The sequence below is a fragment of the Phoca vitulina genome, unplaced genomic scaffold, assembly GCF_004348235.1.
Source record: "Phoca vitulina isolate PV1807 unplaced genomic scaffold, GSC_HSeal_1.0 scaffold12, whole genome shotgun sequence".
NCBI lineage: Eukaryota > Metazoa > Chordata > Mammalia > Carnivora > Phocidae > Phoca > Phoca vitulina.
The window spans coordinates 38,681,156-38,694,914 of NW_022589715.1; the positions used below are offsets into that span (position 1 = coordinate 38,681,156).

Genomic DNA, 13,759 nt, shown 5'->3' on the forward strand with positions numbered 1-13,759 from the left:
TTTGTGAAGATTAGAGTCAGGTTTTGTAAAGTGCCAAGCATAATACCTAGTATCTAGTAGGCATACTGTTAATACCTGCTGTTATCATTAAGACACAGAAATAAACTTGCTTCTGAATGGCCATAAGTATATAGCCTCTACCTGCCTTAGACTTTGAACCCCTCTAATTTTATGGAGATCTTGGAGGAATGAACCGAGGATCTTTGTTGCATCTGTGTCATGCTGTAAAAACCCCATAGGCAACTTCTAGCTTGCTCTTCTTACTTCTTGCTCTCTAGTTGGACAAATTAGACTCTAGAGACTGCATAAAGCATCAGAAGGTTGTTCTGAGTAACTAGGAGACTGAGAATGATTCAGAAGCAACCTGTAAGGAGACTGGTTTCAGAAATTACAGCCTCCATTTTAGGTCTTTTGCATCACTGTTTCCATGAAGATATTCAGCTACTTCTCTGCTTTCATAATAGTGCACCAAATATACATTTGACTTTATGTCCCTTGTCAAAGTTAATATTGGGCCCAAGTCCAATACCATCATCATGGAGCTTCTGGGATACAAAAATACAAAAAAGTAATTGCTGCCATTCCATTATTAAAATATTTAGTAATCCAAATTTTAAAGTATGACCTTAAAGGGCAAGAATAATTTCTTTGTGCTGTTGGCTGCTAGATGACTTCAGCAGCCATCGTTCTGCACATTCTGCTTGTTTTCAACTGGTACATTTAATATCATTCATCTTTCTATGTATGCTAGGATAGAATTTAGTTTATATCAGTAACAATTTTTAAGAAGAAATTTTTATCTAGAATTCATAGTTTTCAGCTAATCTCAAAAATCTTTAATCTTCGGGCACCTGGGTGGCTCAGTTGGTTAAGCGACTGCCTTTGGCTCAGGTCATGATCCCAGAGTCCCAGGATCGAGTCCCACATCGGGCTCCCTGCTCAGCGGGGAGCCTGCTTCTCCCTCTGACCCTCTCCCCTCTCATGCTGTCTCTCACACACTCTCTCTCTCTCTCAATAAGTAAATAAAACCTTTAAAAAAAAATCTTTAACCTTCAACTACTGAAAGGTTAAAAGAATTAATTTAGACAACCTTTTTTTGTGTAAATTTTTAGTCTACATGGCAGTGCTGTCCAGTAGAACTCTGCAATTAAGTAAATGTTTTATATCTGAATATGTGGCTACTGTGTACTTGAAATATGGCTAGAGTAGTTAAGGAACTGAATTTTTAATTTTACACCATTTTAATTAAATGCAAATAACCATATGGAGCTAGTAATTGCCAAATTGGACAGCACAAGTCTATAGACACAAAACCATAAGGAATTTTCTTATAAAGTATTTTTAAAAATGAATTGAAGTTTAATGAAAACAAAGTCTGAGGAATATTAATTTTCCTTACCATATTATTCCTTTCATATTCTCTTTTAAATCAACTTATTGAGGTATAATTTGCATATGTCAAATGCATTTTTAAAAATCTCCAGTTCAGTTTAATTCTGCAAAAACTGAGAGAGGATGTCATGGGAATACTGATGAGAATAATAATATAAGTACAATCTCAGTATCGTGTCAGAAAAGCTGCTTTATGCCTCAAGTGAAGTATTGAAACCTTACCTTGCCTTACCCTCCCCCATTTGTAATATAATCATTTTAATATTCCTCTGCATTTAGAACCACAACAGGCCATGTTATAATTTTTGCTTTTGCTTCAGCCATCAAACATAATTTAGAAAACTCAAGAGGAGAAGGAAAGTATATTGTATTTACCCACATTTTTGCTTAACAGTACTTTTCCTTCCTGATATTCCGTGGTTTCTTTTTTTATTGTTTCTGTTTAGAGAACTTCCTTTAGCCATTCTTTTAGAGTAGGTCTGCCAGGGACAAATTTTCTTAATTCTCCATCTAAGAGTCTCAGTTCATTCCTAAATATGCATTCCTTCTTTCCTTTATTCCTTAAATATTTTCACTGGGTATAGGATTTTGGGTTGACAGTTCTTTTCTTTCAGCACCTAAAAAATATTATGCCACTCCCTTCCGACCTGCATGGTTTCTAATGATAAATCTGTTATTTTAATTGCTTTACCCATATGGATGAGGTTGTGTTTTTCTCTGGCTGGTTTAAAGATTTTTTTTGTCTTTGGTTTTCAGAAGTTTAATTAGGATATGTATTTCTTTGGGTTACCCTATACAGGGTTTACTCAGCTTCTTGAATCTGTATGTTTAGGTCTCTGCCAAATTTGGGGAGTTTTCAGCTATTATTTTTTTAGTACTTTTCAGCCTGCCATCTTTATCCTCTCTTTCTGGAACTCAGATGGCACAAATGTTAGATCTTTTGTTTTAGTTTCACAGGTCGGCTTCAATTGGCTGTTGGAATTCCAACATACAATACAAAGCACATAAGGAGATTTTTTTCATTCTAGATTATACCTAGAAGCTTTAGAAGTGATGATTTAGATAATAATAAATCTTAATGACAACATGATGTGGTTAATATTAAATATGATAGTTACCTATGCATTACATGATCTTTGGCTGTACAAATTGAGAAGGGCCAGAAATGACATGAGTAGGCAGGAATCTAGCGGCCTGGCAGAAACAAAAGCCAAACCTGAATAGCAGATTTTACTGGATACCATGCTAGAAGTGCTACTTGGAGCTTCCCTGCTTTACACAGGAGTTTTACTATCACAAAACCATAAAAGATTTTGCAAAAGATTTCCCCCCACCTGTGCAAGCATTAGACAATGTGACAATGACAGAATTAAGTAGGAGGTCACATCAAATAATTGTTAAACAGAAAACATTTATTGGATTCCTATTATGCTGATATTTTTAAATTTCATTTTAAATACATATTAAAAATAAATGCAGCTGTATGCTTTAAAGGTGGAATTTTATGGTATTTGAATTATATCTCAAAACTTATTTAATAAGTATGCATAGTTTATTTTGTTTCATTTTTTAATGAGAAATCCCTTATTAAATTCAAGAAAATTGTAAACCTAATTTCAAATATGAAGGTTTCTTTATTCTTTACTGCTGTTTACATTTTGGAAGTATGTTGATTCTAAGGAAAGAAATTAAAAAGGTAGATTTACCATTAATAAGCAAAACTGATCTGTAGTTATTTATGTCGTGTCAAGGTGCTTAAAAATGCTATACTGGTAAAAGATTCAATGGCAATCTTTTTTTTTCCCCTCTTTAGTGATGATGGAAGCCTCTGCAGAGAACATTTTACAACAGGACTTTTGCCATGCTATTAAAGTGGGGGTAAAATATACCCAACAAATAATTCAGGGCATCCAGCAGTTGGTAAAAGAAATTGGTATTACCAAGAGGACACCTCAGAAGTTATTTACCCCTTCACCAGAGATTGTGGAACACACTCATAAGTAAGAATATCTGTACAAAAGAAAATTTGAAGTTGTTACCAGATTTAATTTCCTCTCAGAAAAAAACTTCCCATGGAAACATAGTCCATGCATTACTTCCTATATGGCACTCTTCTATTTTAAAAGTGAGGGCCATAAATACCAATCTAATGCTTTAAAAAGGATAAACCCAGTTCCCACTTCAAGGGCCTAAGTTTGAATCTCAAATGAAAGGGGGAGGGACTTTATTGGTTAAGATTTAGATAATCCGCATATCTCTCTGTGTCAAGGAAAAAGAACAAATCATAAGATATTTGAATATCTAAGGAAACTGTTGAGGTTCTTGAAAAGTAATCAAGTATAACCACCTCTACATGCCCAGTGCTTAAAATAGTGCCAGCACATAAGCACGCACTAAGTATGAATGAAATTACCAGAAAAGTATTTCATTTTATTTCAAATAAATTGAAAAAGTTAATATTTCCCTTAGTATCAGTCTTACAGCCATCAGTCAGAGACTAAAGAGATGTAAACTGTCCCCAACAAAACAGTTGCCTGCAATAACCGCCAAAGTGGATAGAATAGAAAAAAGCAAGAAGTTAAAAAAGAGTCGGGAGAGAAAGTTTGTGTGTAAGAAAGATCTAAGGTGAAATAAATTGAACAATTAAGAAGAGAGGGCAGGGCGCCTGGGTGGCTCAGTCATTAAGCGTCTGCCTTCGGCTCAGGTCATGATCCCAGGGTCCTGGGATCGAGCCCCGCATCGGGCTCCCTGCTCAGCGGGAAGCCTGCTTCTCCTTCTCCCACTCCCCCTGCTTGTGTTTCTGCTCACGCTCTCTCTCTCTGTCAAATAAATAAAATCTTAAAAAAAAGAGAGGGCATAGTACCATGTGTGAGGAATTTCCCTGATGGAGAGAAAGAAATTTGGTATACTGTATTATAAATAGTAAACAGATTAGCTGTGTTAAAGAACAATAAATACATTTTTAAAATTCTTTATGAAATGCTTATTATTAAATATTTTAGCTTACTATTAAATATTGCAATTTTGTTTATAATAGTTATACTATTAACAATAAGATTATTATGCTGACATTTATTTTGTGCTTAAAATAGACTCGCCATGGGAAGACTCTATGCAGTTTTTACTGATTATGAACATGATAAAGTAGGTATACCTGAATTTTGTCTTATATAATTGTTCTGGGAATTCTTTTTTGTCATAATTCACATAATCTTATGAATTTTTATTAAAAATCTAAACAGAAAGCTAAAGAGAAGCCTAGTTATTTGCTTCTCCATTCTCCTTTTGTTGATTAATGCAAGTTTTGGGGTAGTGTGTAAATATATTTGAATGAATTAAACAGGTAATATTTCTTATAAATAAGTATCTAGCTCTAATCTTTTAAAGAATACTACCAGTAGAGAAATCTGAGTACTATTACAATGTGTTATTTGTATAATAATGTAAAAATAGAAATGTTAAATATGGCCATGTATACTGAACCTCACCTCACCCCTCTTTTAGATTTCCAGAGATGAAGCTGTTAACAAGATAAGATTAGATATAGAGGAACAACTAAAAGGTAAACTTTGCTCTATTAATTTAAATAAATATTTAAAGGGAAAAATGGATTTTTTAAAATTTCAGTTGTAAGACCTCAGAGAATCAGTTATTTTCCTTGTTCCTTAGTTTTATCTTTGGTAAACTCACAATAATGATGCATCCCAAGGTTACTGTTAAATTAACTTCTGTGAGGGACGCCTGGGTGGCTCAGTCAGTTAAGCGTCTGCCTTCGGCTCAGGTCATGATCTCAGGGTCCTGGGATCGAGCCCTGAATCAGGCTCCCTGCTCAGCGGGGAGCCTGCTTCTCCCTCTCCCTCTGCCTGCTGCTCCCCCTGCTTGTGCTCTCTCTGTCAAATAAATAAAATCTTTAAAAAAAAAAAATTAACTTCTGTGAGGGGCACCTGTGTGGCTCAGTCGGTTAAGTATCCGACTTTTGATTTTAGCTCAAGTCATATCTCAGAATCATGAGGTAAAGCCCCACATGGGGCTCAGTGCCAAGTCCGCTTGCGATTCTCTCCCTCTGCCCCCCACCCCCTGCTCATACACATGCATGTTTGCTCTTTCTCTCTCTCTCTCTCTCTCTCTCAAATAAATAAATAAATAAAATCTTTAACTTCTGTGAATGTAGTCAGCACTGCACTTGAAATGTTGAATGTGAAATATTCCCAATCTTTTCTGGATCAAGTTCTTACACTCTATGATGGAAAACTTTGTATCATGTCATTTGAAAATCTGAAAAATAACTCTTTAAAATTCTTGAGTTCTTAATCTGTGAAACTGTAATACTGATAATATCTGGTTTATGGTGATTAAATAGGTAAGTCATCTGAATTTGTGCCTGCCACATACCAAGTATTCAAAAAATGTTAACTGATGCTGTTATTAATATGTGGAATTGTAAAATTTAGATTTTAGAGAATTTAGCTCTCTAGAAATCATATTTAATAAAACAAATGCTTAAGAGAACATTGCTTAAGACTTGGCATGAATCAGTTGATAAAGTAGCTTAACATTTAAAAACATAAGCCTAGGCAGGCAGACAGACCTGTATTCAGGTCACAGCTGTATCTGTCAACTGCCTGTGTGATCTCAGGCAATTTACTTTGTTAAGCCTGTATTTTCTTCTTTAGAATGGTGATAAGAATAGAATATACCTCATAAGTTGTTACAAAGATTAAAGGCACTTAAAAAAACATGTATAGTATATGGGTCCTGAAAGAATTTGATAAATGTTAACTAAAAAGGCAGCCAGTAGGGATTTGTAACGTATAAAGCAAATTATTTCTCTATTTGCAGACTAAGAGAAAAGTTCCTAAGGTAAAACATTGATGGTGATTACTCTTAATCTTAAAAGTGTCACTCAGACCTTTTCATAAAATGGCTGGATTTGTTAGTAACATAATACAATAGAAAGCTAATTACAAAGCATTGTTGTTCTGGTAAAAAACAAATTAAGTTCTCAATAACAATATGTTTGAGGTATAATACTTGTGTCTCTCCTACTTGAGAATATTTGATTTATCTACTTTGTTTGCTTGAGGACTAAATAGTTCAGTATCAACTCCCTTGGTTTACTCCCATAGTTAACTGATTTGATACAATGAATTGAAGAGAAATCTTATCTTCCAAAAAGAGAAAACTTTTGTTTTGGTTTGTCTTTCTTTCTATAGAAAAATTTCCAGAGGCTGATACATATGAAATAATAGAATCCTTCAATGTTGTTGCAAAGGAAGTTTTTAGAAGTATTATTTTGAATGAATACAAAAGGTAAATATACCCTTTCTTGATGGAATTGAAGTATGTGCCTCTGTAAGTTGCGTTGAAAGTGGCAACTTGCACAAAGCAAGGAACTGGTTTTTTCAAGTGAACATTAAAGAATTATGATATTTCATAAATGGGTTTTGAAGAGTGTGTGGATGTGTCTGTTTCTCTATGGGACTTATGTGTAGAGCAGTGCTTCACAACCCTGAATACACGTCAGAATTGCCTGTAGAACTTCTTTAACAGTACAAGTGTATGGGTCACAACCTGAGATTCTGATTCAGTGGGATTTAGGGTGGGGATCGGGTACCTGTATTATTTTTAAAGTTCTTAAAGCTCCACAGGTGATATGATACACAATTGGGATTGAGAACTTCCTGGTAGGAATAAGAGATAATAGGTGATATTTCTGATTTTGAACACTGCTTTACATACTTCTTTATTACTATAGGTGCGATGGTCGAGATTTGACTTCACTTAGGAATATAAATTGTGAGGTAGATATGTTTAAAACTCTTCATGGATCAGCATTATTTCAGAGGGGACAAACACAGGTAATATATGTAAAACGCTATAATTATTTGCTGATTCTGGGTTGCTTAATTAGACTAATAGAAGTATATTATGTAGAGACTATAGATTTTTATCATATGGAATTTGTTAATACCTGATTTTTTAAAAATATTTTTAACAGCTTTTTTGAGGTATAATTGCCATCCAAGAAACTGCACATATTTAAAGTGTATGTTTAATAGATTTTCACGTGTATACAACTGGGGTAATGAACTTATCGATCACCCCCAAAAGTTTCCACCTGCCTCTCTATAATCCCTTCTTCCTGCTTCCCTCCCATTCCTTAGGCAACTGTTGATCTGCTTTTGTCACTATAAATCGGTTTGCATTTTCTAGAATTACCTGGTATCTTTATCGTATTTTTCTTTTAATCTTGATGCACAAAATTTAGTGTATGGCATATTGTCTATTTTTGGTCTATTCAGGGCCCTCATTTGTTTTCTCTATTTAGCCTATACCTCAGTCCTATTCTTTTCCCTTACATTAGCACCTGTTCTCTTGTATTTAACATATATGTGTATCCATTGTTTTGTGTATGGTATTTGCTTTATACCTCCTCCTTTTTCTTATATTAATCACTACTTTAATTTTGCCAATCAAATCGGGACCAAGTGGTATTCCTTGCTTTCATTTGTATTTCCCTATGAGGCTGAGGATCTCTTTATATCATAGCCAGTCAACGTGGTCAGTGCATAAATCATACCCTGGGGGCCTGCACACCCTCCAGGGCTCTCTTGTCACATGGATAGTGTCCCTGAACTTGAGCAATATGGTGGCCCTGGTTCAGGTTTGCTCTTTTGTGAATTATCTGGTTGTATCCTTTTTTCTTCCTATTTTTAAATGTTTTTTTTATGTGTTTCAAACATTAATCCTTTTCAGTAACCAGAATTTGAGTATATTATCTCCCTCTTTATCACAAGCCTTTTAACTTTGCTTGTGGTAGCCTACTTTGTCTAGAGTGAACCTGAAATCTTTAGTTTTGATGTTGTTAATCCTTCCCTTTTTTATTTTGTGATTTGTGTTTTTAAAGTCTTATTTAAGAAATCTTTCCTTACCCCCAAAGTCACAAAATTAGGCATCTAGTTTTTCTATTAACTTTCTAGTTGTAGCTATTAGACCATTAATCTATCTTGGAGTTTACTCTTAGATATGGTGTGAGATGAAAACCTCCAGAGTGAGCCAATTTTACAACACATTTACTAATAATTCATTTTTTCCGTTGACTTATAATGTCAATTTATCTGTATTCAAAGTTTATAAACACATTTTTGAACTATATTCTCTTCCATCGTTCTGTGAATTTCCTGGGCCAGTGTAACACTGTTTTAGCTACTATGGTTTGCAGGTATGTTAATAGATGAGAAGCAAATCTTCCCTTTTTTATTCTCCCCTGCCCCTCAAAATTATCTTAGCTATTCTGGTACATTTGTTCCTTCATTTGAATTTTAGTATTATATTAAGTTCTGGGGGGAAAAAAAATCTTTCTTTAGATTGGTATTGCACTGAATTTATAAATTAACTTGAGAGAAATTTTATTTTTACAGTTTAAATCACAGTCTTTTCAATAAACAGTATCACTCTTGATGCAGGTTTTCTTTTATGCCTTTTAATAAATTTTTAAAAATAACTCCATTAAGATATCCTGCATACTTCTGTTAGCTATTCTGACAGTCTCAGCTTTTTTAAGAGTGTTTAGTTCATTAATGTTCAATTGAATTATTGATGTGATTGAATTTAGCCTGTCATTATTTGTTTTTGTTTGCCCCCTCTGTTTTTTTTCTATTTTGCCTTCTTTTTGGATTAACTGAATATTTTTTAAAATTCAATTTTAATGTCTCTTTGTTTTTTAGCTATACCTTTGCATTATTTTTTTAGTGGGTACTATAGAGAATACAGTATATATCCTTAACTTTTTGTACTGCTTCACACATTATGCTGTAGTTGTCTTATGAGTTACATCTACATATTATAAACTCCACAAGGCAGTGTTACAACTTGTATTTTAAATAATCATGTATTTTCAGAAGTTAAGAGGGAAAAGATAGTCTTTTTTATTGACCTATGTATTTATAATTTATGATGCTTTGTATTTCTTTCTGAAAATCCAAGTTTCCATCTAGTATTGTTTCCTTCAATCTGATAAGACTTTCTTTATTATTGTCCTGTGGGCCTTCTGACAACAAATTCTTGTATTTTATTTATCTGAAGATGTCTTTATTTTGCCTTTATGTACAAAGAATGTTTTTTGCAAGATTTAGATTCTGGGCTGATGCTTTTTTCTTTTAGCACTTAAAAGAATGTTCCACTCTTTTTTATTTTTTTTATTTTTTCTTTTTTTCCTTATAAAAAGGATGCATTCAAATCATTGCTCCCTGTTTTCTATTTATTGTCTTCATCTGGGTGCTTTCCAGATTTTCTTTCTGTTTGGGTTTTCAACAGTATAACTATGAAAAGTGTACTCTTCTTTATATTTATCATACTAAGAGTTTCCTGAGCTTGAACCTGTAAATTTGTGTCTTCCAACAAACTTTAGGGATTTCAGCTATAATTTCTTCAAATATTTTTTCTACCTTATTCTCTTATCTCTCCTTATGAGATTGTAAGTATATATGTTAATGCTTTGGAAATTGTCCCACAGGTCCCTGAAGATATGTTTTCCCTACCCCACCCCACACCCCTTCTTCTTTGTTCGTTAGATTTGGCAATTTCTGTTAAACCATCTCCATGTTCATTGACTCTTGTCATCTCCTTTCCATCATAAGATAATGTATCTTTAAGTTTTAGAATTTCCATTTGTTTTTCTTTATATCTTTGAGCATAATTATAAGAGCTATTGAAAATCCTTGTCTGTTAATCCAACATCTGAATTAGCTTGGGGCAATCTACTCATTATTTTTTTTCTTGAGAATGGGTACCATTTCCTATTTTTCTGTAGCGTGTATCTTGGATTTTGTGAATGATGCATTGTTGAGTTTGGATTACATTATGTTCCTCCAAAGAAGATTGGATTTTTTTTAAGTAGGCAGTTTTATTGGCTGGACCTTTACTTATTTATTTTTTTAAATTTTATTTAAATTCAATTAATTAGCATATTCTATATTATTCTGTATGTTCAGTGATACATAGTTGCATATAACACCCAATGCTCATTACATCATGTGCCCTCCTTAATGCCCATCACCCACTTACCCCTCCCCCCCACCCACTCCCCCCATCCAGCAACCCTCAGTTTGTTTCCTATAGTTAAGAGTCTCTTATGGTTTGTCTCCCTCTCTGATCCCATCTTATTTTATTTTTCCCTCCCTGGCTGGACCTTTATTGGGGCTTCCTTTATAGCCAGGTTTTACAAACATACTTTCCTCTTCCTGTCCTCCCTCAGTACTTCTGATACAGTGCTTTACATATGTAGTCTATGATGTTAGACCTTTGGATTATTGAGATTTGCACATAACTCTCATATTTATAGAATGAATAAATGTTTACTGTATTAAGTAGCATGGCAAGGTTTGTATAGAATTTACTTATCCCATTTCTTTAATAGCTAACTGGGTTTTTAAAATAGTTTTAGTTTTCCTCTTCATTGTTAGTAAATTAAAGTCTGACAGGTTTTTTCTTATTATTGTAGGTGCTTTGTACTGTTACATTTGATTCATTAGAATCCAGTATGAAGTCAGACCGAATTATAACAGCCATAAAGTAAGTTACGTTTTTCGGTAAGTTTTAAAGTATGTTAGTATGTCCTAAAACATATGTTTGCTATGTTTTAAAGTAAGTTATGATATTCCAGTATATAATTGAAGCTCATATAGTATATTATTATTTATTACTACTTTTTTTAAACCAATTATCTCTGTACTTTATTTTTCTGTTTACATAATAGTGATTTTTAAGGTGTTTTTAACATGGGTACATTCAGTTTAGTCTCTGTCTCTAGAACCATTCCTCAGGACAGATATGGGTAGCTTTTTCTGTTATAAACAAGAGAGCAAATACATAAGCAAGAGTCTCAGTTGCTAAAAAGAATCTGGAGGCTGTTAATAAGTAAAAAAAGCCTTACTTAAACCCAAGCCACATTGAAATTTATGTTCAGAAATACTTGGCTCTCCTCCTCTGTTCCTAAAGAGTCAGCAGTAAAATCTTGTTCATCGATTTCAGATGATGAGAATCTATGTTACAGTCCTCACCAGCACTACTGCATCAGCCACAGTTCTTTTCTTTGCTCAGTGCCTACCAGGGTTGCTTCCCTTTCTCTTGGTAAGGGTCTCAGAAGACCATAAGACTCTGCCTCCCTCTTCCTACTGCTCAACTGATGAGGATAACCCCCAGTATCTTCAGGATAGCATCACTAATTGTTTTTCACATATCTGATAAAATTGACAATGCAGCTATGTGTATAGGCGAGATTGTTATTGTAATAATCCTTTTGAGGGGAGCTCTTAGACTTTGTATTTTAAATTCCCATCTGAGCCCAAACTTGGTTGCCCTGCCCTTCTTCACTTTGACTCCTTTCTCTTCTAAAAGGCAACAAACACAGCTTCATAAGAAAGAGCACTGGCCTTGGCCAGGGTACCTCTTTATGTTCTAATCTTAGGTCTGTAACCTACGTAAATGAGAGGGCACATATCAGTCAGCCATGCTGGCCTTTGGTTTCATCTTGTAAAATGCAGGCACTGCACTAATGATCCATTTCCTCCTCTCTAATCACCCAAATCTGTTATTCCTTTAGTCTTCTGTAGTCAGGTTTTTAGATTTCTCTTCCCAACACTGTGGTTTATGGTTATGCAGATTCAGCCCTACCTCAGAACTTTTTCAAGCCTCTGTACAGAAAGGTGCCTTTTGTAATTACACCCACCCAACAGGGACACTATTTTTGCTAAGACCCTGTATGTGCCAGTCTTTTCCTCAGTTAAAGATAAGTCTGGTTTCCTGCTTCCAGGAATTGTATTTCTTCTCATTCTTATTTTCCCCATTGTTCTAGATACAGTCATAACATTTCTCATTTCAAACCCTGAAAAAAATCTTTGCCTGTCTGATCTCCTGGTTGCTCTCCCCTATATCATTTCAGTTACTGATCTTCATTTCACATACTAATGGGAGAAAGATCATAATTCTGAGATTTAACTAATATGTTTATAACATTTAAGAGTCTCTCAGTAGTTACTAATGCTTAAAAATAACTGTCTACTGTCTTAGTATACAAATAGAATATTTAAGTATTTCGGGGCGCCTGGGTGGCTCAGTTGTTAAGCGTCTGCCTTGCGCTCAGGTCGTGATCCCAGAGTCCCGGGATCGAGCCCCGCATTGGGCGCCCTGCTCGGCGGGGGGCCCGCTTCTCCCTCTCCCACTCTCCATGCTTGTGTTCCCTCTCTCACTGTGTCTCTCTCTGTCAAATAAATAAATAAAATCTTTAAAAATAAAAAAAGAATATTTAAGTATTTCTATTTGAAGCAAAATCGTTCTCCTAAATCTCTGTAAAATTCATTCATAAAACCCCAGAAAAAAATACTGTCTCTGACATTCATCCTTCTAATTCTTCTGGTTTTCAATTTCAGACCAACTCTCTTTAATATGTAATTATTTTTTTAAATCCCCTTAAATCTTTTTTAGTTCCTTATTGAACTTATTTTTTTGTATCTATATGATGTTTTTAATATTATGCTTTTTGTTTATAGTGGAATAAAAGATAAAAATTTCATGCTGCATTATGAGGTAAGGTAAATTTTATCCCCAATATTTTATGAAAAATTTTCAGGATATAGCAAAGTTGAAAGAACTTTAGAGTGAATATCCATATGCCCAGTGCCTAGGTTCTACTATTAACATTTTACTATGCTGGTTTTATATATCTGTTAAGGTGGATTTGGGCATGTTCTTTTATTGCATGCAGAAGGGAATTTAGAGAAATGTCATAGTTTTCAATCACTAATTCATGTTCTGAATCATACATAAAAGTTAAAGTATAGTAGACAATTTTATTTTAGTCAAGAAAAAGTTGTACCCATTCACTGGTATCAAACAAAAGTGGGGCTTTTCAAATACCTCAAATGACAAATCACCTCCTCCCTTTAGTTCATTTAAATGTTCATATTTTTACTCAGTTGATTAGTAGTAAAAAAAACTCTGTGGTATTTAATATTAAATTACTTTATGTGAAACTATTGAGTTGGTGATTGACCTCATTTACAACTAAGTCCTAAGGCACTAGACACGACATATAGCACTTTAATTTTAGTATTTGGAGCATATATGCCAGGAGGCTAGTGAAAAGTAGCAAGTCACTTCACTTTTGAGTGACCATTGTTGGCTGCCCAGAATCCCAACATCTCAATTTTGTTGAGCATGCTATAATTAATAGAGAATATACAGAAACCTGGAGATTTTCACAGATTTTGAGTCCCTTATAAATATCCTGTTCTGCATATACTCAGATGCTGCAGAAGCCAGAAAGGAATTATAAATGAGTAAAGCATATCCTTTGTCATGAGCTGCA

At 34.2% G+C, this 13,759-nt stretch overlaps 1 protein-coding gene across 2 annotated transcripts in view; it reads left to right on the top strand.

Moving 5' to 3' along the window:
- The window catches only part of PNPT1 (polyribonucleotide nucleotidyltransferase 1), a 44,385-nt gene that overhangs the window by 13,623 nt on the left and 17,003 nt on the right, over positions 1 to 13,759 (top strand). For both annotated transcript variants that reach the window (XM_032410951.1, XM_032410950.1), the window contains exons 9-15: positions 3,206 to 3,392; positions 4,485 to 4,536; positions 4,897 to 4,954; positions 6,606 to 6,702; positions 7,148 to 7,250; positions 10,895 to 10,965; positions 12,942 to 12,978. In XM_032410951.1, coding sequence (XP_032266842.1) covers positions 3,206 to 3,392; positions 4,485 to 4,536; positions 4,897 to 4,954; positions 6,606 to 6,702; positions 7,148 to 7,250; positions 10,895 to 10,965; positions 12,942 to 12,978 — 605 coding nt within the window. The remainder of the gene's footprint in view (positions 1 to 3,205; positions 3,393 to 4,484; positions 4,537 to 4,896; positions 4,955 to 6,605; positions 6,703 to 7,147; positions 7,251 to 10,894; positions 10,966 to 12,941; positions 12,979 to 13,759) is intronic.